The 24,090-nt window shown below is 40.0% G+C and overlaps 1 protein-coding gene across 5 annotated transcripts; it reads right to left on the reverse strand.

The window, feature by feature from the left end:
- Positions 1-1,595: 1,595 nt before the first annotated feature.
- On the reverse strand, positions 1,596-22,523 carry MMAA (metabolism of cobalamin associated A). 5 transcript variants are annotated; one of them, XM_033513417.1, is made up of 7 exons: positions 22,238-22,523; positions 6,641-7,117; positions 5,520-5,642; positions 4,279-4,449; positions 3,899-3,984; positions 3,403-3,552; positions 1,596-2,115 (listed from the first exon to the last, which is right to left on the reverse strand). In XM_033513417.1, exons 2-7 carry the CDS (start codon positions 7,059-7,061, stop codon positions 1,828-1,830), a joined length of 1,239 nt encoding a protein of 412 aa, XP_033369308.1. In that variant the 5' UTR covers positions 7,062-7,117; positions 22,238-22,523; the 3' UTR covers positions 1,596-1,827. The 5 variants fall into 5 exon arrangements, with proteins under 5 accessions (XP_033369308.1, XP_015480059.1, XP_015480060.1 ...); XM_015624573.3 differs by lacking the exon at positions 22,238-22,523 and adding an exon at positions 7,718-7,807; XM_015624574.3 differs by lacking the exon at positions 22,238-22,523 and adding an exon at positions 7,402-7,691.
- Between the last annotated feature and the right edge of the window lie 1,567 nt (positions 22,524-24,090).

A 24,090-nucleotide genomic window follows, 5' to 3' on the forward strand; every position in this document is an offset into this window, starting at 1 on the left:
CACCTGAAACAAAGGGATGATCAAAAAGTTGAAAACTCACCAGCTAAAATGCTGCAGCTCTCATTAATTAATTTCCCACCTGACTCGCATTTCTTTTACAAGGTACCATAAAATACAGTCAGTATTTAAAGCTGAAAGGACTCAAAGGATGCAAGACATTGCTTTTGGTTTGGGGCACTCTCTGTCATATTCAACAGAGCTTGTTTAAATAAAAAAGAAACTGTAAGCACTGCATTTCTCTCACAATTCAGCATGGCCATAACGAAGTCACTGTGCTTCTGCCACTCCAAACATTCCTTCAGCTGCTTCTTTGTGACTGACTGCAGCAATCCCAAAGGAGTGATTAACAAACAGGAATAAGTGGCCAGAGTTCAGAAGTTCTGACAATTTAGGTGGTGGAAACCACTAACACCAGCTACCCCAGCACAAACTTTCTTACCAAAGAAATCCTTCAGCTGTTTGGCCCCCAAAACACCACAATTCCCTTCCTGCATTTCACTGCAAATGGTGCCTAGTGGGTAAAAGTTGGGAACACGATACAACAACTGGAACAAGGGGAAAGAAGAGAAAAAATTATTTTGAGAGGAAAAAACCCAAACAAAAATAAACACCATGAAGCTAAAAAGAGGATTTAAGTAATCAAATTCACTGCTATACTGGAATTGGGTTGCCAGAAGCCAAACCAGTGAAATTGAGCTAAAGTCACTATATCTTTTATGTACATGTCCAGAAAATCAAAACTTCCAATATATTTCTTTAAAAATTAATTTAGCTAAACATCAACAGGCTCACAAATTCTCCTTCAGATGTCCAAATTCTGTTCCGATGATCAGATTCTCTCTCAGATGTCCAAAAATCAGCACTTTTCCACTTTTTCTTAAACATTTAGTGGGTACCAGATGAGCTCTGCTTTCTAGATCATGGATCAGGAAAATGTTCCCTCCAGATTTTTCTCAAGGAAAAATAAAAGTGCTTTTGGTTGGAAACAGTCCTGTCGTCTGCAAGAGATATAGAAAAAATACCAAACACAACCGGCCATTTTTTTTAAATCCAAAAATTAAGTCAGATAAGAAAACCACTAAATATTATTTTTAGAGGTAATTATTCTAGTATAAAGACATTTGATATTAAAACATCATGGGTAACATTTGTTCCATCTGATGTCTGCATGTAAAAAAAAGTCTAACTACATTTTGCTTTTTAATAAAACATCTGTTTTGAAACCAGGATGGTTAAAATTCCCTTCTCCTACTGTACAGCATGTAATAAATAACTGCAGCTTCCAAAGAGGGACCAAACACCACTATGTTCTATTTATATACATACAATTTATTTAAAACTAAGGCTGTGGTCTGGTGCTGTCAGGCAGGCCAATGTTCTTGCTGTCACTCAAGGTGAGGAAAGAAAATGCAATCCATTCTGGCAACAGCTGCTGCTATATTAGAATGGAAAGCTGCAGTGTCAACTGCTCTGAGATGACCCCACAACCAGAATCAAACCCTACACCAGAACAAACCTCACTCTCCTGCCCTCCCAAACCCAATCACTTTACACGGACATCCAGTTTTTATCAACAGATCTATGGCACGTACAAATAGAAGATTTGGAAATTTATTTTTTTCCAACAGAGTATGAAGTAACCTCTTAGTGAGTGATGAACTTTGTCATGATCGCTGCATATACAGAATCCAACAGAATCCTTTTGCAGAGTACTGGATTCTATTCACGTCTGCTGCAGTAAAACAACTGAATTCACACGCAGAAAAAGTGTATTTAATGTTCATGTTTACATAAAGCACTTATCAAGAACATAGTAGAAAACAATGCTTAGAGACCATCTTTGAATGCCTTCAGCAGCAGGTCTGCTGCCAGCCCAGGAGACAAGACTCCTTTAAGAACCTTTTCTTCCAGAAGTGGGATCTTATCCTTGACTGCCAAGTGACTCCGGAAATGCTCCAGCATGTTTTCCTGGATGAGGTTCCACATCCACACTTTCTGCTGTTTCCGTCGTTTGGCAACCAGCTCGCCACTTGTGAGCATGAGCTCACGGAACTCGGTCATTTTATCCCACATATCCGAGATCCCCTCCCCGGTTTTGGCAGAGATGCGCATTACCTGTTGGATTCAGAGGAATTGTTAAAGCCCTGTGAGCTGTTGGCCTTGAGGCTTCAATTACTGGACCAGGTAGATTGCATGGAAATTAAGAAATGTGTGAGGGAAGCTTCCTTCAATACTCACTTCATGAGGCTCTAAGCATTTCTGTGCCTTCCCCCCGCCCCCCACAAATTTGGGATTCTACTAACTAGAAGTAGACCCTGAGATCCATACTATTTGGGATATTTGTCCAGCTGCTTGTTATGAGAATCATTTTTAGTAAGTCCTTCAGCTAAAAGGTACATTATTGCTCTTTTACTTAAATTTAGAGTTAAGTGCATATTCTGGTAGCTGTTCTTTTGCACTTAAAATATGCCAGAAGTGAAGTATTTTGACTAATTTTTTTGCCTTTGTTTCCCAGACCAGGAATTAATTTTGCCAATAATATTTCAGACATGCAGCACAGTCTTTCAAATTGAACAGCCTGTTTCTTTTAAAAAAAGCTCCTCTTCTTTTCCACACTTACAAAACGAAGGCTAATCCTCAGGAAGCCCAGCTGATTTAAACTCAGCTTAATGGGCCAGTTTCAATACCAGAGTAGAACAAACCTCCTTTACAGATAGTTTATTTATAAAGGAAGTGACAATGTGTGTGTGCTTGTTTTATATACACATATTAAAAAATAGTACTGAATCTTCTTAAAAATTCACCAAAACTTTCCAGTAGATAAAATACAGCATTAAAGCCGAAGATCCACAGGATGAGAATTCAAATTATCTAGCAATTTTCATCATGTGAGAAACTAAAAAAAATTAAAGCAATAAAGGAAACATGTGAACTGGTGAAAGACCAAAGATAATCACAGGCTTCAGAGTTATAGTGGAGGGAGAAGCAGATCAAAAGGACATTTTTAGATATGCACAGTTTACAGAAAGCAAGTAAAGTCTGCAGTATCCCTGATGTCAGTAATAGCTCTGCTAGGGCAGAGATTGTAGCTCAGGGCAGAAGTCCTGGGCAGGAGGACTGGCTTTGCAGTGTTTGATGTGGCACCTTGAGATCAGAGGTGAAGCACAGACAGTAGCAATCACCTCTCTAGCACATTGAGACTAAACAACCAACTGCAATTTTTAAAAAGAGCCTAGGGAGACTAGGACAGCTGGATGAGAAGGTACCAATCTAAATGCATCAGCAAATTTTCTGGGGGGGAAAAATACAAAAAAAAAAAAAACCCAAAAACAAATCACCAAAACCCAAACAAAACCAAACCAGACCCAAAGAGCCCCGCAAAAGACAGGGAAGTCCACGAACCTTTGGCCTCCAAACCTTTGAACGCTTGCGAAGCAGCTTCATAGCACTGACATACTCAGCCTGGATTCTCCGGGCGGGCACAACTAAATCCCCATCAGCCTTATTGATAGCAACCAGATCTGCCATCTCAATGATGCCCCGTTTGATGCCCTAAATGCAACAGGGACAGAAATCAGGAGTACCCAGAGGGGCTGTGACACATTGATTCATCACAAAAAGAAGGTCAAGATGGTTTGGTAGTTTCTAGTTTCCTCCCCAAAAAATATATATAAATAGTAAACACGTCAAAGTTAAGACACAGAGTATCAAAAGTTTCCATCCTAAAAAGGGATCTTAACTGTGCTTGTAAGTAATGTGGATGACACTGAAAATACCTAATAACAGTATAATGGACAAAACACTATTGATATGGACTTTCTGCACAGATACTACATACAGAATTTAAGTTTCTCTTCCTAGTCCCGGGTAGTAACCAATAAGAGAAACTGAAAAATACCTGTAATTCATCTCCACCTGCAGGTGGTAGCAGTAATATAAACATATCAACCATATCAGCCACAGCAAATTCTGACTGGCCCACACCTAAAGAATTAAATTCAGAATTGACCATTTACTACAAACTTTCAGTCACATAATTATGACAGATCCCAGCATTGCCCCACAAACAAATCCCACTAACAGAACAAAGACTATAGGAAACACAACAGTTTAGTAAAAGATACAGAGGACTAGAAAATATGACAGAATGAGCATTCGTGTTTAACCAGTGACCATGAAGGAAAACATGGGCAAAATCAAGGCAAGAAGTATGCCATTATTAGCACATCTTATTTTCATACCACAACAGGACAGTCAAAGCAATCCCTACACACATACCCACTGTTTCCACGAGAACAACGTCGTAGCCTCCTCCTTCACAGAGCAGAATGGCTTCATTTGTGGTCCTTGTGACACCTCCCAGTGTCCCACTGGTTGGAGATGGCCTGATGTATGCATTCATGTCTCTTGACAACTCAGTCATCCGTGTTTTATCACCCAGCAGGGAACCTTAATGTTAAATTATTTCAAAAGTTCCACACGGCCAAACTCGCCCTTCTCCCCTCACCCCACCAATAAATGCGTGAGTAAAGACACATCTTTTGTACAAAGTCAGTCAAATAAGAATATCCTAGTCATAGTTGCTCAAGACTTAGCTGAAAGCTACTGCCTGGTTCTTCTACTTCTCAGAAGCTGGAAAGGCCTGACTGTTACCAAATACAAAGAATTTGTGCAAGGTCAGAATGAGTTCTACAATTTCTGAATGGCTTTTTGAAGAAGCCTATACACATCAGGCCATGCAGATGATTCTACCTTGTACCTGTCCAAGGGGACAAATCTCTGCATTATGATTCTGACGTGCCTTGATGCTGGATGTTTCATTTTAAGAGAGCTGACATGTGTCCCTGCCTTCCCTTCTACTCAAACAAATTGTAATTCAGATTCCGTGAGATCTACACACTCGATGCACACTCCAAAAGATGAGAGATGCTCAATTCTTCCAACTGCTGCAGTCTTGCTGTCACATTTTGCTATTCTAAGGATGCATCCTGAAGGCATGCATTCAAGAACACAGTCTGTCTTAGCCCCACGTCATTGCAATGCTCTAGTTATTTCTTTATAAATAGTTACACACCTCTAACAGCACAGAAGCTGGAAGAATTAATGATGCTGCCTGGCAGCTGTCCTTTACAAAAAGATGAAAATCAAGATTGTATTATTTGTATCAGAGATACCAAAAATCAGGCATGGTCAGCTTATAATTTCCCTACAATTTTTTATTGGAGAGTTACAGATCACAGCCTGTCATCAGTAATTCTGCAAAACTTGCAAAAAATTCAAATTTAGGAAAAAAAACTGTAAGGCAACATCTAAACACTGGAAAAGAGGAAATCTGAAAGAATTACAATACTGATTCCTATTTCCCAATTATGTATCACATAGGAAAAAAAATAGGAAAACGTGATTTATTTTAAATTTTACAGTTATAGGCATCAAATTTTCTTCCACTTGGTCTGAAGACATACTTCTGCAGTTAACAAGGTATTATAAACTTGACTCAAACTTTAATTCACACTCACCACCACTTGTACTAGAGGAAGGGTCTACAGCCAACACTGACACTTTGTGTTTTCTTTCTGTAAGCATCTTCCCAAAGCATTCTATAAAGGTCGATTTTCCAGCACCAGGAGGCCCAGACAACCCTAAATAATCACATTAGGAAGAAAAAACATTTTGTTAGTCAAATAAATAATATATCTCATGTATCAACATCTAAGTTGATAACAATTCATACTTTAACACAACATCACAACAAAAGCAAATAAAAGCTATGCCAAAACAAAAGAGGAGTTTGGCAACACAGCAACACTTCACCACCCCTCATCCTATTGACACTAACATAATACTGAGTTTATCCTCTCCAAAAAAAATCACTTATACTGTATGACTTAACCCTTCAGAACTTTCAAAATGTTATGTATTAGAACTGCATTTTTCAGATTTACTATGAAAGAAACACTACAAAAGGAAAAGCAAGCCCTTACCTTGAAGAGCTGTTCTTTCAAAAAAAGAGGCCATTTATTTGCATGTCAAAGCTCACAAACTAAGATTAGCACCAAACTTTTCTCACTCCCATGCCCCAGTTCTTGTTCTTACTACCGTTGTACAGACAGGAGAGATGACAGCTGGGCATGACACATGTTAGCAGTCCATCTCTTTGTAAGGGAAAAATATTTTACAGCTTCTAAGAGATGCAGGTTTAAGTCTCCTTCTGCTGAAAAGTAGGCTGTTTAACAGAGGGCCATAAAACAGGAAGGTACATGTTTTCCCTTCTGTAGACTAAAAAAAGGGATTCAGAAAGTGTTCAACAAAAAACCTCTGGGGAAAGACTAGGTGTGCTTGACTACATCTTTCCCTAAGTGTAGATAACACCTGCATCAATCTGCAAATTAACTAATGTTTCACCTTATAATGGTTACAAAACCCACCCTGAATAATACACTCCCAAAAAGCAATGATAATTTTTAAAGCATTTTCATCTCAAGCCATAATTCCACTGGAAAACAGAAGTAATCTAGATTGGTTATAAAACACAAAAATATAAAAATCCAAGAATACAGACCACAAATAACAGTGATAATAAACAGTGAGGACAGTAATTACATGTAAGCAATACTAGACAAGGCATAAAAGGACTAACCCACTCTAAAGGCAAGTGGCTTTCCTTGATTTAACTTTTCTTGTTCCCTGTGGTAGGATAATACCTTCTGAATGAGCACCTGGGCTACTTTCTTCTTCCTACTCTGAGTTGATTCTACAAGTGTAATGGCTTCAGCTAAACAGGCTCTATGACCCTGGATCAGCCCATGGTAAAGCCTGTCTACAAGTCTCTGCTCCTGGTCAGAAAGTCCCTCTACTTGCTGCTCAGGGGCTGCTTGCTGGCACAGCTCTCTCCTCAAAGCGTTTGATGAAGAAATCCATTTTGTCTGACAGTGATGTGCTGGCCCAAGAGATTCAATGCCCAGGAAATCTGCTCGGGAAGTGAAGCAAAAGCTCATGAAGTATGTTCTTCTGGAGAAATAACAACGAGAGAATCTCAGCATCAAAGAGGGGATCTTCATCTTGTTTGGAATTAAAAGGTACCAGAGTTGTCAGTTCTCTTCTGTTTGCACACACCCTAAAGAGAAGGAAAAACATCTTTACTTTTTTCAAAGTATTTGTGAGGACTTCAAATTTATGTACACCTGTGATTGTCAGCTTTTATTTGATCTGTACCTGCTGCCTTGAATAAAAATATGACTGTCCACTTTTCCCATTAAAGACACAATAAAAAACAAGCTATAGAATCAAAAGCACAGCATCTCTTTATTATCATACTTCATAAATGAAAATATAAGCAAGTACTTTCAAATAGCCTCTAAGAGCACACGCAGTACTAGTCCAGGAACAATCAATCCTTACGCTTACGGAAATGGCGGTACATTCTAGTTTGACGGGCTATTTTTAGGGCTGCTTTTAACAATTATTCGGAACTACAGCATATTTGCAGTTATCAGAGAGATGAAAAGAAAAAACGGGGGCTGGGCAGGGAGTTAAAACACAAGAACACTGAGAAATAAACCGGAGGAGCTGAAGCCTCCCTGAGGCCCCCGGGCGGCCCCAGCCCCGCTCCCGCTCCGCCGCCTCAGCCCGGGGCGGCCGCTGAGGGGATGAGGGCACGGGAAAAGCCGCCGCTCCCAGCCATTCCCGGCCGCTGCCCGCCATTCCCGGCACCTACCGGAGCCGCCCCGCTCCGCCCCGGGAAGTGACGCCCTCGGGCTGAGCCGGAACCCGCTGTCCCGCCGGGAAAAGGGCGAGCAAGGCCGGGAAAGGCCAGCCCCCGGGCCCCAGAGCCAGGGGTCAAGGCCGCAAGGCTCGGGTCTGGCCATTCCATGAGTACGCAAACTTCCATGGCCATGGAGTCACTGTCTCCCTGCCCTGGCCTTACAGTGAAGGATATTTCAAATAATTTCTCTCCTGGTTTAGAAATACACACTCTTGAATCCGTGCGTGGCGATTTAGTAGTCGTCCCGCTTCGTTTCGTACACCATGAAGGGGAGAAGAAATGCTCAGATCACCGCATGTACTTATTAAATCACTTTGATTTTCAGTCTTACTAAACCTCCTCTTTAAAGTTTCCTGTTGCGGAATGTTGGTTTATTGTGAGGCAGGGTTTGTTTTGCTTCCTTATTTTTTATTTAACTATTACTATTTCTCCAGTCATCTCACCACCCTGTTTCTGCCCATCTTCTTGTTAAAGCACACAGATCTACTTCCAATAAACGTAAATGCACATAATCCACCGGCTGAGCTGTTCCCAGTGCCTTGCACTGTCCTGCAAAGACTTTTTCAGTGTCATCAACATGGGCAGTGAAAATGAGAGACTATTAAATCGTGAAAGTTTTGTTCCGAACTGCCAAATGCACGATTTAATTTCACTACTGTTATTCTGGTCCAGAAGATGATGATACACAGAGAACTGAACACTTCAGGGCTAAGAAAATATGCGATTTTGTGTCCCTATCAGCATGGGATGAAACCACGGCAGAAAGAGACAAGAAGTTCCATTTCAAAATAGACCTTGTGAGGTCTTTCTGTTTAACCAAATCTTTGTTCACCAGCGTTAGCATGGATCACTATAATCTCTTCATTAACAAGCTTTCTAAGGCTCTCTGTTTCAAGTGCTGGACTTACACCTAGGTAATACATCCCCACTATTATTTTAATAAAAACAGAAACAACAGCAACAAAAAAAAAAATCCACTATTACTTAATTGATCCTTCAATTTATGCCCCTTTGTGTTCTCCAAAATTGAATAATTTTGTCAGTGACCTCGATGAACAGGCATGAAAAATTGCACATTTCATCAGTGCTGAAGAGGAGAGGGGATTGTTCAGTTCTCTATGATAACCTTGTGGACCGTAATAATAGGAGTGAGATTAGTGTGCACTCAGCAGTTGAGAACAAAACTGCTGCTCTTTTATACAGCCCATCAGCTGTACTGCCAATCTGAAATGGCCACAAACAGGCATGAATGTGCTTTAGAGTGTCTTCCTGCAAGAACTGTTCGCAAGACTTTGCACACTGATGAGTTCTGGAACTCTAAATTGCTCAAGTCATCCTCTTTTTTTGTTCCTCTTTCCACCTCCCAAATCTGTTATTTGAGAAGTTTGCTTTCCATCAGTCAGAGACTACAGTCTCCAAATGCCAGATATGAGAGGAAAACTTTCTATTTCCTTGCCAATTATATACACCCTTTCTTTCAATATTCTTTCATATACTGAAGATTATATAGGTCTCCTAGAACTATGTGCTCTTCTACCACTCTGATTTTCTTTTACTCTAACCTCATCCAAAATAGGCAAAATACTCCCTTAGAGGCTGCATCATATCTAGAGTCTTCTTAATCTACATCCTGCCATACTATACGGTGTTCTTCTGTTTCTCCTATGGTCTTTTAATGTATACAACTAAAGAGGGGGGATGTTTTGGTTATTATTACACCCAGTAAATTCTGGCCAGACTCACTGTATGTATTTGTGCTTTCTCATCTTCAGCATACAGATTTCTCTTGGCTTCTGTATTCTTTATCCATTCATCATTAATTTACTTAACATTGTTGCTGAGCTACTCAGGAGGGTTCCACATCAGCCGCTGTTTCTCCTTTATCTTAAAAATTATCTTTCAGATTTGGGGTGGGGAAGTGTGTTTGTGGATTTGGGGGAGGTTAATTTAAAATTTAACTCATATTCTGTGTTCTCTTTGCTTCTTTTCCCCAGGGGTGTCAGAAGAATAAAAATGTACACCCCGTAGTTACTCCATCACACAGTCTGCAAACTTGTCGAAGATTTAAGAAAATTATCTGTTTTAACCTCCTTGCTGCGAATTTATCCCAGTGTTAAATAAAAGGGTACTGCTGGTAACTCATGAAATAGCAGTCTTCCTTCTGAGCCAATACTAAATCAAACATCCTGTAAAGTGTTATAAATATTGTGCCACAACCTAGAGGTGCAGGGAGGCACAGATATTCAGGGAAAATGTGCAACCAAAACCAGATCATTACAAAAGAATAGAAAAAGACCCTTCTGCAACTTCTCACAGCAGGAATGCTATTAACATTAAAATCTCCAAAATTCAGCTATGCAAATTTACATTCCTTCTAACTGCTTTGCACTTTCAGTTTTAGTTGAATTTAGTTAATTCTTTCTTTCTCTGGCCACACTGATTTCCTTGCTCTGTTCAGCCCCTCTTTAAAAACCCCCAAAGTAATGTTTGTGCACGTAAATAATACAATGATATTTAATATAGAAACGCACCAATAAAACATTTTCTTTACAGAAAAGGCCAATACAAAATCACAGTCCCTGCCATGGTACAAACAGTGGTGACCAAATGACCATTTGCCCTTTATTTCAGAAGGCACCTCTCAATTCATTTCAGTTTTCACAGAAACAGAGTCGTTTGGTCCAACCTTCTCTTTACAGCAAAACACAAAGTAAGGTAACTGCTGATTACAGCCTTCCTTTCAAGAAGAAAGGCTAAGCCTTTCAAGTGTTTAGCACTCTTAGACAAAATATACCTCCTGCTTTATCTTAAAAGCTAAGTGGACACCTGAAACAAAATCACTAGAAAGCATATTCACAGCTGAAAGTTTGCCTGTTGAAATGCAACTTGAGCCCAGGCCTCAGATCTGCAAACACAACTCAGGCAAGGAAATACCAGAAAAAAAGTTCATCTCCCCAAAAGCTCTACAACTGCTACATCAGGAGGTGATGGCTGACTGCAGCATCCCAAGGTTTTCCTACAAAGGCCAGGACAGGACAGCAGGACAGTTGCCTGGCTAGCAGTGGACAAAACAGCCTTTCCACAGCTTCCCAGGGTCAGCCACCTACACAGAGGGGACAACTTCCCAGCTGTGCAGGTTCTCTGTACCTGTGCTGCTGAGGAGCCACAAGGTTGTCAGGGCTGCTGGAGCTTAAAAGCCTGCAAAAAATAGATTTGTTCTTGGAGCTTTGGCTGAGACCTGTAAGAGAGCATCTGAAGAAAGCAGAAGGAAAAATGATCTTAAATAACTATGGTTTGTATTTGTATAACAATTTTATAAACAAGAGAGCTGAAGTTTCTTCTACAAAACCTTACAGCAGTGACTTCAACGTTTGCTTGTTGGTATGAACTGGTCAGTGATTGCACAGTAGTGAGACATCAGCCATTACAGGAAAGTTTTTACTGCTCACGCACCAGATTTTTAATTGTTAATGATGAGCTGCCTGATGTGAAATTATTTTTAAAGGGGACAGCCAAAACCATCTTTTATATAAAAGCGACTATCTTTTCTGTAAAAAAAGGAAAGAAAGACATTTACTATATAGGCAAAACCCCCAAACATTCATAACACTACTACTTGTTGTAAAAGCCAGTTAAATAATGTTCTCCAAGACTGATTCATTGTTAAAATTATAAACCTGAAAGAGCAAGTCACTTGCCAGTAAAATATTATTTCTTTTTCTTTCAATTAAAAAAGTATTTAAGAGCTTGGCTTAAAGAATATGTTTTTCTTCATGGCCACCAATGATTCATGATATCAAAGTATTTCTCATGTAGTTCATTACTGCTCAGCTCAAAAGGAAATCATTAATTGCCTCCTCCTGTTTTGTTTTTTTTTCAACACAGCAATGAAACCATAGCAAGCATGCTATATTTTTCTATATGCTAGCAAGCATATATTTTTTTAACATAAAAATTATAATACAATCTGACACCTGACTTTGCTGAGACACCCTCATTCCCAGCTACTTTTTGCTTAAGGAAAGGCCTGATTGGCTGCACTTTTTAAGTTCTGTAGTAAAACTCAATTCCTGAGCAGAGGACTGAGACTTAAAAGTGACTAAATATAACCCTCCTTCCCTCCAGCCCAGGGTGCTAAAGGTTTATTATGTCAGTTTGAAATGAGCACAGTCTTATACACCAAAAAGTGACTACTGTGGTTCACAAGGTGAAGCATCCATTGGGGCAAGGAATCAATGATGAATGCAAAAGTCAGTTTACCATTGAGGACAATTTGAACACTGAGAGCAATAGCATAAATCTCTCATACATTCAGGTGTTTTTCCCTACATCTCCAACAGCACTGGTGCTCAGAGATCTTTGTCCCACCCTGAGTGCCTCACTAGCATATGAAAACCACAATTGGTAGAAGTGAGATAGTGGGGAGAATTATCCATAGGAACACAACATTACAGCAAAACATATCAAGACATTTCTGTTCCAAGATGACACAGCCAAGATGAGGAGGAAGACCAAAGCTACGGTAAATCTGATAGGCAGGATTCAAGACTGAGATGTAGGAAAACCTAAGTGTTTCCAGTTGGGACCAAACCTGTGGTGTGGACAGGGAAGGCTGTTTCTGGCAGGCTGCCCAAGCCCCTTAAACACGAGGTACTGTTTATCATGCTGGAAGTTTCTGCTGTGTAGGTATTTGCTTGCTTACTCTCCAACGTGCCCACAAAAGCAAGACTTTGGTCATACAACCCAAAATTGTGTGTGAGCTAAATGTCCCGTTTTTCCAGGCAGCTGTAACAGATGGGCAGGAACAGGACAAAAAGGGAAGATTCTGCTAAGATTCAATGTTGTAAGATCAACCCATCCAGAAAAACAGCACAATAGCATTCTAACAGGCTGACTCAGAAAGGGCTTGTTAAAAAGCCTGTTGGATCATTGTGTCATTGCTTTACACCACAAAGTAAACACCTTCATATAAGTACACCCTACTTTACAAAGCTTGGCCCAATGATACAAAATTCTGTACCACAGAATTAAGATTAAAGAAGAATCCTTAAATAAGACAAAAAGGGAAGCAAACAACTCCAGTGTCCAAACAACAAACCCCACTGCAATCGTAACTGATGCAGTTGCATGGGGAAAATTAGCATAGAGCATATAAAAAGAAGCAAAGTATTTGTTTCGAGGACCAGCTTATAGAGGTCCAGAAGGGATATTTGGGATCTTTTTGTCCAGAAGTTGGTATTTTCATCTAATTGCTTTCCCAATTAGGTCCATGTTTAGAAAAGAATTCTACATTCAAGCAGCAACCCCATCTCAGTATATCATTATATTACAAGAATCAAAGATGTTCCACCTGCATTTTCCCCCCACTGGAAGTTAGCCATTAATTTGTTTTCTGAAAATTTATGTTTATCTTTAGTGCAGAGGAGTAAAATTGGGAACTCCCGTGACTCTTGCCATGAGGCTTCCCTTACTTCTTCTGGCCAGAAGGGGAAGCTAGCGCTATGTGGTAAAGTCACACAGCCTGGCTGGATTCTGAACACACGGGAATTCCGTTCACCATCACCATCGTACATCTGCCCTGTCTGGCCACGGCAGAGTTTAACTACCTGAGGAACTTAAACGCACCAAACATTTATTGAAAGTGCATTCAGGAGGCTTCAGAGTGTAAAATACAAAAGCCTCTCTGCAAGCATGGGTTCCATCTCAGTCTGGAGAATTACTCACAGAAGATCACAGCAGCAAGTGGCTGTAACCCTGTTTAGGAGTCCCTTACAGCAAGTTTCTGACTCCCCAGCAGGATTTTGCTGTTGCCCTATCACTGGTCACTGCAGCAAGTCAGGGATCTCTGTGTAACATAAGGCTTACACAGAAATGTCATCTTATTTCCCCACCTACACCAGCAACATAATACAAAGCATACATTTTAACCAGAATTCTGCTGCTATGTTAAGAAACCTGCTCAGAGTAACAGTGTGGGAAACAAACAGAAAATTTCATAGGAAATGCATGAATAGTTGCTTTGTTGATTTAACATTAAAGGATTTAAAATGAAAACATTAATTCTGCAGTACTCACAACTCAGATGGCTTGTTGTTATCAGCATCCTTCAACCTTTACAGAACAGAGTCAACTGGATTAATCTGATGTCTTGCAATTTTAGTATGGAAGGGGATAGACTAAGGGTTTGCTTTTTTTCTGATCAGCTATTCCATTTCAGTTTCTCAGCATTAGAAACCCAGCTGTTTATGTGTCTTAAGTTAATCTTGCAGACATGTTAGACAGCCCTTGTGCTGTAGAAAGAAACAGCAGCAGACAGATGCCAAAACTCTATCTAGGCCTGTCCAGAATCTTACATCTGCATGTCTCTAGTATGGCCTAGACTCAGGCTATCTGTCATTTCTGGAAGGAAACTTCCAGGAATACTTCGCTTCTAGGAACTTCCAGGAATGCTCTGTCTTGCTCAGCCAGAGGCAGACTATTCAAATCATCAAAAAATGAACATAGGAACTCTTAAAATACAAGTATGTGTTACACTCCCACACCCAATCCCTTGTCCCTGTTTGTCATTTATTCCAAGAAAACTTTTACTACCCTGGTACTACTTTCCTCTCATGAAGCAATATTAATACTAGAACAGATACTGAGTGTGTCAAGGAGAGTGCAGTCACCAATAATGGATGGCTGACAGAAGGCCTTACAGGCCCATTAGTTTTTTTAAATAGTCTAAAAGGATGGAATAAGCAAAAAATTGATAATGTTGCATTGAAAGTATTCTAGGAGGCCTCCTGTGTTGCAGTCTCTCCCCATCACCATCCCTTTCTGCTGCTGACTTCTTGTATGTACTTATTCTAAAAAAGACAGAATGAGTGGAGACTCAAAGGATTAAAACAGCATTTACTTGCAGAATGAGATCTTTCTTGAAGGGATCTTGATTTTGTCTTTTCATATTTTATACCAAACACTGAGCTATAAAGAATTTTTTGCTAACACCAAATCAAAAAAAAATGCAAGAAAATTAGAGTTCGAGTCAGAGCTCTCAGCTCTTATTCCACATTTCAGAATCATGTTATCAAGGACATTTCACCTTCCCAGTGCTCCTGTTCCAGTGAAGGAAAAGTATGCAGTCATTCAAATCCATATTTTCTTTAGCTGGTGTTCTGGAAAAACAACATTTCTTATGTTAAACCCTCATAATCTACCCATCTAGTTGTAGAAAGCATAAAATTCTGATATCATCTCCTTAAGAGTGAATCCATTCTTGCAATTAGGCCTATGAGAAGAATAAAGGTGCCACCAACAGTCTGTTGTAATGATGGTATTTGTATCATCTCCAATTACACAAGTAACATTTCTCCAAAGTCATTAGTGCCCTGCCATTATAGGTGTCACTGCTTCTTCAGTCTTGCTGCTCTGAGAGCAAACATTCTGTAGGTTCCTGTTAGGAATATTGATAAGCTGCAGGAAATACTCTTTTCCAGATGGTCTCATATGAGGCATTTGTACTCCAGCATTCCCAATGATAGTTAAATTCTCGTACAGAACACATTCCTGAGCAGAAAGTGAGGTTTGTTACTAGGATAGCTGTGCAAATCAACACATCTTTTAGCTGCAACTCATCTTTAACTACACAGGCATATAGAACAAGAAGAGGGGGAAAATAGCTTTGCCCTGCTTTATATTAAATCGCTGCGTCTCAGTAGGTATGAAAATATATTCAGGTGACAAAGGCATCCTCAACATCTCTGACAGAATGCAGCTCTTCGAAGTTCAGACCAAGCCCTAAACACTCACAGCACACAGCAGGAAAGCATCCATGAAAGCATCAAGAAGACCTTTGCTATTCCCAATGTGCATTTTTCTAACCTGTCATTGACAATTTCCAATGACCAACTCTCATATCCAGATAACTTGTTAGTGTTTAATATCTTAACAGACAGAAGTTCCTTCCCCCTGCCCCCAGTATTAGACTCAATTTTATTCTCTGCAGTTTAAGCCTGATATTTCTTGTCCTATTCCCTTCAAAGCAGAGAAAAGGAACTGAACTTTTCTTCCTCAGAGTAGCTATCTACACATATTTCAAAACCTCCAGGTCTGACCCTTTCAGTTAATTTTAAAGCACATTTTATTTACCATGAGGTTTAAGAAAAAAAGTTAGTGCAGGCTGTTTCCTCACTTGATTCTGCCACCTTGCACACAAACACTCCTGCATTAGTTACTGATGACTGCAGTGTCTCAGAGGCTCAGACATCAGGGCAGCAAGTAATTCAGCAGAGGTTACTTCTGAAAACCCTTTGGTCAGCTTTTCTGGAAGAGGACTACAAATACAGACCTAATGCTAGTTATCTAACCACATACTTTCTTAATGAATACATTCTAAATAACAAAGATCACATTTTAAAGGCTGACCTGCAAAAGAAAACTCTTTTTGTTCATTGTGATCTAAGAAAAAGATGACAGCAAGTGCATTTTTTCCAATGAAATAAGGCAAAAAAAAACCAAAAAAAACCCAAAACAAAAAAACACTCAACTTTTGCCTCCTCACTTTAAGGCAATTTTTTTAAACAGTAATTCTTGGATGATTCTTGGATAAATGTTTTAACTCTTATTTAAAAATAAACAGTGAATATTTAGGAAATAAGCAAACAACACTTTTAGGAGTTTTAGTGTTAAAAGGAGAAGACAGAAACAGTGAAAAAAAAGAAAGGGCAAGAACAAAAAAAATAGTTTAATCAAAGGGGATAATTTTTGTCAGTTAGTTTAACTAATCTTTTCAGAGCTCTAATCTGGACATTCCATTTGAACAGTTTCCAGGATATAAAATTTAAAAAATTTAGCTCAATCATGTAAGAATCCCGAGATAGAGCAATGATTCTATGAAAAAGTTGCCTTATTCTCACAAGAGCCTTATGAAAGCATCATGACATGAGGAATGCCTCAGGATTCCCAGGAAAACACGATGGAAGCCTGCTGTATTTCTAGTGGAGTGACCATCACTAAAGGCAAATGCAAAAGACAATATAAAACACACAGACATAATACATAACTATAAAGCAAACCCATTTTGTAGGAAAGGTGAATTTTAACCAAATAGTAGAAAGAAACATTCTAACTACAAAAGTGATGAATAAGTGAAGCAGGGTACATAGGAAAGATGCAAAATACCTTCTAAATTTTACTTTAATCCTACACAAAGCCCTTCTGACTATCCCATACATCCCCACTGAAAGGATGCATGATGCAGCCAGCCCTTCACCTGACAGGCATTTAATGCACTTCTGCACTTGCCTAACACGTACAATGCTCAAATACGCTTCCAATGCAGCATTCCTGAAAGAATTTCTCGCTGATCTTTATGCACCCAAAGTGATGTTTTAGTTTTTCAAAGTTATCTTCCCTCCCCTCATAGCCCTCCGGCTTTTAGACTGATCTTTTCAGAGGCTGAAATTCATAATTCATCTGAAGAACACAGCATCTGTTCCATTGCAAGATCTCTCCCTGTGGCTGGGTCAGCTTTAGCCAGAGGGAAACCACATGGAGCAAGTCCCTCCAGATTTTTCCCTTTCCTTCCATGAAACTACAGAAGAATAATTCATTTTGGGGAGGTGGCAGGGGAAGAAAGTGAGGCAGATCTCTGTACTACCCCTCCACAGGTAGGAAGACTTAAATTTCTCACCTGTTTTCATCCAGCATTCCAGGAAAAACAAAACACAAAAACCCAACCAAAAGTATTCCTTAAAAGCAGGAATATACAGAATCTGCTTTCTCTAAAAACCAGAATTTTAAATTTTCCAATTCTATCATTTGTACCTTAGTAACAAACCAGCAATACCATGTTAACCATCTCAGACTTGTAGTCTGGAAGCTACATTTCTAAAAACCCACAAAAAATGAACAGGATACTTCAAAAATGCCCAACAACAGAAATTTAAATACCCACACACACAACTGTTTGTTTTCCCAGGTACACACAAAGTATTTTCTCATGGTATCACATGAACTTATACTCTACTTCTTTCAGTAATCAGGCCTTTTGCTGTGCTCTCCAAACTTCTGTAAGCATGGAGGAAGAAAGGTGGAAAGAGGGAGCAGGCTACAAGCACAGAGAGGTAGGAACTTCACAAGGAGCCTTCTAGTTCTGCATTTGAAAAACTAAAACCAGTCTTATATAATCCACAGCCTATATATTTGAAAATATGGAAATTAAGAGTGCCTAATTATTACAGATGCCCAAAGAGGATATCATCAACCTATTGTTACACTCCATGGTGGTTTTTTTTGAGGAAATAAAGCCAACTTTCACAGACATTTTCTAGCCAGTACTTAAAAGTACAGTGCATTCCACCTCTGACAACTGCATATTTAATTTGCTACCTCTCTGGTTTTTACTGCTGTCATCAGAAACTTCAGATGACCAGATAAACTTCAACCCTGCTTCCAGTGGTGCAGGTCCAGCCCTGTTCCTGTGCAAACACCAAAACCTTCACATGCACAGGCTTTCACCCACCAGTGCCATACACAGAACACTTGTGTCTCAGATGGAATTTAGAGAAAAAGAGTTGAATGCGTAAGGCAACATCTGGTACCCACCAATCATCCCACATGTGGCAGCCACTCACAACCACGTTTTCCAAACTTGTGTGGCACTGAAAGCTTCCCAAATGAAGATGACTAACAGTTATTTGGGTTAGGCTTTCAGCTACTCTCAGTGCCTTACAAGGCTGTTTCCTGTTTATGTGACAGGCCATGTCACATTTTTTAGGCATTCCAGATACCATTGTAGAGAGAATCTATTTTGACTGGGCTTCTTGCATACCCAGTCTGTGTGAGGCCATGGTAATTCCCAACACAATGAGACACAGTAATGCTTTACAAAACACAAGGGGCAACCAGAACACGGACAAAAACAGAGGAAAACCCACATATTCTGTATATCCTTTCACCCACCTTACTATCAAAGGAACAACAGTGGAAGAGCACCCAGACAACTCTGAAACAGTGAAAATAAACACCAAATACAAGATCACTCACAGTGTGGTCAGGCAATCCTTTCCCCTTGTTTTATTCAACAGAATGCTCACATGCAAGACCAGCCTCTGTGCACATTCAGCTGTCTGACCATGCTTGGGATTGTTCCGTGTAATGGCACTGCCACACCCCTGTCACCACCCACTGCTGCTGGCACAGAAATGGGCATTTCCTGTACTTTCTCAAGTGGTGCTAAGAAAACCTGGCTGTGAACCTTCTCTTGCCACTATATATACAAGAATCTTTTTCCATTGCTTCTGTTGATTACTCACAATATGGATTCATCTGGGGTTTGTTCGGTGCCAGCAGATCCTGTGAGGGAATGGATGGCCCTTTATTCGAAGTACAAGTTGCCAAGTCAGGGTCCCCAAACTCGAGGTTCCTGCATTGAGGTGACAGCTCAAACTGCTGTATGAGCCCTTGCCAACATTAATACATCCCAGTGCTTTCCTAAGAATCATTTTGAAGATGGTCAATTTCTAGAGAGTCTAGATAATATTTTGATTGTAAGCTGCTTTCTATCAGTGTAAGATCCAATTCAACTGAAGATCTACCACTTTATCTCTTCAAACTTGCTCCTGTGACCTGGGGAAATCAGGGACACCCGAGGCAATGACATGATTCCTGAAAGACCAAGAGCAACACAGTGGGTCAGAAAACTGAACGGCCCCAGTGCCCAGAACGTATCCTGAATTAGATCCATATCAATCATTGGCAGTAGAGGTACAAAGAAACCCCACACTGCAATTAAAAGCTAACCCATGAAAGAGTATTTACAGAACTGCTCTCCTAGCATAAGATTAAAACCCAGTTCCTGGACTTTTGAGTCTCCAGAGCATGCAGATCAAGGTAGCTTCTTTCTGTGCTGCTTGAGAAACAGCATGGCCCAAATCCAGCAGACAGAGGGATCAAGCTGTGTTTGAGAGGTTTGAGAAGCGTTTGTAGTCAAACCATCGGCCGAATCACATTCAAAATGAAGCCATGCTTGGATCCAGTTTCTAAATAATGTCGTTGCCAACACTATGGCCCATGGTGATTTTGACTTGAGGAGACTGGTCCACAAACCTGGAGAAATATCTGATGGGACAGCAGCCATCTTTCAGTCTCCACATGTATATCTGAAAACACTCAGGATCACCAATCCCTAAACTATCAAGTGAAGGGCTCAGAGATGAGACAGACCTTACTCTCCTGCCAAGAACCAAGCGCTCCAAAAAAATAGTAAAGTGTTAATCCAGCACTACACACATCAAGGCTCATTCTCCTGCTTGTTCTAAGCTCAGCTCAGTAATCTAAAGGAACAGCAGACCAAGAAATTCAAAGTTATATTAGGAGAAAGAGGAAGGGAAAGTTATGCATGCCATTTTTCTTTATAGAAAATAATGTTTTTACACGTTAAAGGGAAACCGGAGAAAGCTGCAACAGGAAAATCAGGTGTTTTACAAAGGCAAACTGTGCTCTTCCCCACACATCTAAGCAAGTGACCACTCCACATAAACCAAACTCTTTGAGCAAAGAAAGCCTGTAATATAGTTCTAGCTCATTTTCTATTTACTACAGTAGACAACTGTTAAGTGGCAGGTTCTTATCACTGTTATGAGATATTTTAACTCCTGTCTACAATCTGGAGCTAGTGACAATGCCTACCTTTTCAAAATTAAACTACAGCAGCCTCCAGATTTAGAGTCTCAGATGAATTGCCAGGATCATGAAGAGGACATAGAGATTTTTCATTTCATGCTTTAATGGCAGGATAAAAAGGGGAAATCACAAACCAATTCTTAAGAAAAAATTATCAATCTGCACACATTAGAATAAAAAAAACATTCCTTAAAGATGACTGAATCAAATTCCACACTTTTGGATTTTTTTGTAAAATTTGACATTATTCTTGATTACTTTGGTTGCACAAGGTCAATTAACAACATACACTGAGGCATTCATCAGACTTGCATAAAAACTGTACCCATCTTGTCCATTCCCTGCAATAGACCTGCTCAGCTCTGTAAGCACATCAAGCCCAGTGGATGCTTACATCATAAATCTTACTGGAGTCACTTCTGTGTTTGCAACAGGCTTTGATCAGGAGGCTGCCTCTCCATCACACTTGCCTCATTAAAAACAGTTCACCACACACCCCAGGGGACACAGCCCTCAAAGCTGAAGGGACCATCAGCTCCTACAGGTGGGGTGAATGAAGTAGGAGCCATCTTTCAGCCACCTCAATTAAACTGAACAAAAGTGGGGAACCAGAACCTTCTGCCTTACCAGCTCCCAGCACATGAAGACACACAGACACATGACCCACAGTGGCACAGGGACAGCACCTCCTGAGCATAGCAAAAACCAATTTGCAGAGTTCAAAAAAACAAGGAAAGTCATCCAGGTTACAGAAGTCAGTGAGGGGACCTCAGGGAACAGAGAAGAGAGAACATCCCCTGAAGGACAACAGGGCAAGAGTATCTCTCCACTGAGTTAAGTCAAGGACAGAGAGGGCCAGAGGAAAATAAGAGCTATTTTCCTTTCCCTCCTGCACAGAATCACAAATGTATTTAAGAAAATGAACTGTGAGATGATGCGTGTAAAAAATATACTGCTCCACCACGGCTGGCAATGGTAGAGTTATGTTGTATATTTAGGCAAGGATTCAGAAAAAGGTGACTGCCAGTTCATGGCCATGAATCACAAATCTCAAGAGCACACTAAGAGGCTACAGTGTGCTTCACAGAACAAACCAGCAGCAATTATGAAAGAGAGCACCAAAACACAGTTAACTTCCAAGATGTCCATCAAAGGTTTAGAGTAGGACAAGACAAAGGAAAATCAAGGAGACAGGTCCATATCAATTTCAGATACCTCTACACTGATTTATTGGCTTCAAACAACGATACACCTGTATTGTTTAGAGGCTAAAAAAAGACAACTACAGTTGTCTTAAGACAATAAAGGACAATAGCTATAGTAGCCAGGGGAGTGATTTAGCAGCAAATGGCTTTAACAGAATAGACAGCAATACCAGGCTAGCAAGCATAGAAAGATCAGGCCCATGATCACACTATATGATAAAAAATAAATTATTTTTATCCATACCTTCCTAAACTCATACAGGTAAGCCTGACTATCTTTCTTAGCTTTAAATGAATCTTTTAAACACTTACCAGATCCTCTTAAATGTTAAAAATTCATCTCCACTTGGAGAGAATTATTTGCTTTCCAGCACTTAAAAGCCAAAACAGAGACTTCAAAACACATTCAGCTCCATGGCATTATTTGTATCCACATACACTGCTTTTCCTCAATACAGATATCACTGTCTTTTCAGTTTCTCCTAACAGGGGCTTGTCTTGGCTTTTAAGTAGTGTCTTCTGTGTTTAACTCTTTTGTTCAGGGGACTAAATGGAGGACACTGTAAGGGGAAAAAAAAACAAATAAGCAGCAGAAACTTACCTGGTTACAGAGCTGACACTGTAGGCTCTTGTCCATGTTTTCAGTTCTCAACATTCTCTGTTTTGTGAGAGGTCAGGAAGAAACTATTTTCCTTTCTTTCTTCACTTTGCTTTTACAGCTTTCTGACTCCAGCTATCCAAAGCAGGGCAAGTCAGTAGGACAACTTCTTCAAAATGCTCCAAAAATTTCCACAGCAGCCTGAGACCAGCAGTTGCTTCCTCCCAGGTAACTTCTGTCCTACCTCCTGTGTTTCTGGCTGCTAGTCTGCTGTGGTTTAACCACAGCTGATAACTAATCACCATGCAGAGGCTGCTCCTTCACTCACCCCAGGTGGGATGGAGGAGAAAATTGAAAGGGTGAAAGTAAGAACACTTGTGGGTTGAGATAAAAACAATTTAATAAATAAAGCAAAAGTTGCACACACAAACAAAGCAAATCAAGGAGTTCATTCACCACTTCCCATGGGCAGGCAGGTGTTCAGCCTTCTCCAGGAAATCTGGGCACCATCACACATAACTGTAACTTGGGAAGACAAACTCCATCACTCCAAACACCCCTCCTTCCTTCTTCCCATTTTACATGCTGAACATGACTCTGTATGTTACAGGATATATGTTGGGTCAGCTGGGGATGGCTGTCCCAGCTGTGTGTCCCCTCCCAACTCCTTGTGCACCCCCAGGCTCATCATTGGTGGGATGTGGCAGGAGGCAGAAAAAGCCATGGATCTGTATAAGCCCTGCTCAGCAGTAAGGAAAACATGCCTGTGTTACCAACACTGTCCCCAGCACAAATCCAAACCAGCCCCACACCAGTACTGTGAAAAAAATTAACCCAAACAAAACCACCTGGAAGTCTCAGGTGCTACTCCAATCCACTCATTCAATGAAGTACAGCTGAGATTACTCTGTGCCCTCATATGAAGGTACACCTTCTCCTTGTACCTAATGTCTCCACACCACAAGCAAAAAGCTGGATAACGGATAATGAAAATATCAGGTACTCAGCACTTCAATAGTATTTTAGGAAAACTGACAACAGAAGCAACTCAGAAAAACTGGGATCCTGCACGTCCCACCTAATAATTACAGCTGAAAGTTTTTGAGACACTGCAGAGCTACTATTTTCTAATTTTAATCCCTATTTAGGAAAAACAGAGAGGCATTGCAGCCCAAAAAATAAAAGACAGCAACATTCAAAGCAGTCACAACATAAAACTGTCTTTTCTTACTCCAACGCTTTTTCAAAGTTTATCAAAACTTGCACAGGATCATCCAAATATGAAAACATCCAAGTAGAAACACTCCTTAAGACTTGCATGATGGATGATTACAGCACTAATTAAAAAAGAAGTCACTGCTTCACAGCTGCATTCCATAAAAAGGAATGAAACTGTTGGGAACAGCTGGGAGTTTATGTAGCAGGGGCTGAAGATATCAAAACCAACGACAGTGCCTGAGGAGCAAACAGCATTCTTTGTCCTTTTGGTCATCTCTAAATTTTATTTATTTTAAAGACTTATATTTGTGCTATGGCCGGTTCTTTATGAAAAAGATATGTTAAACTGAATCTGAAAAGAAACCAAAAAACCTGTTCCTGCAAAATAAAAGCAGCAGGTTCTTCTCAACAGAGAACTTGTACATTATGGGGTTTTTTTTTGTCCCCTAAGAAAGGGGATAATTTTTAATTTAAAAATTGTATACTGAGCCAAGTAGTGGAATTAACTTTAACAAAAAAAAAAAAAAAAAAAAGGAAAAAAATAAGAGACTGAGGTGGGATTGACTCATACTCCAAAAAGGGCTATTACTCATTACAGAGACAGACAGATGCATTCTGTGTCTGGCTGAACACACACA

This window comes from Parus major, chromosome 4, assembly GCF_001522545.3.
Source record: "Parus major isolate Abel chromosome 4, Parus_major1.1, whole genome shotgun sequence".
Classification (NCBI taxonomy): Eukaryota; Metazoa; Chordata; class Aves; order Passeriformes; family Paridae; genus Parus; species Parus major.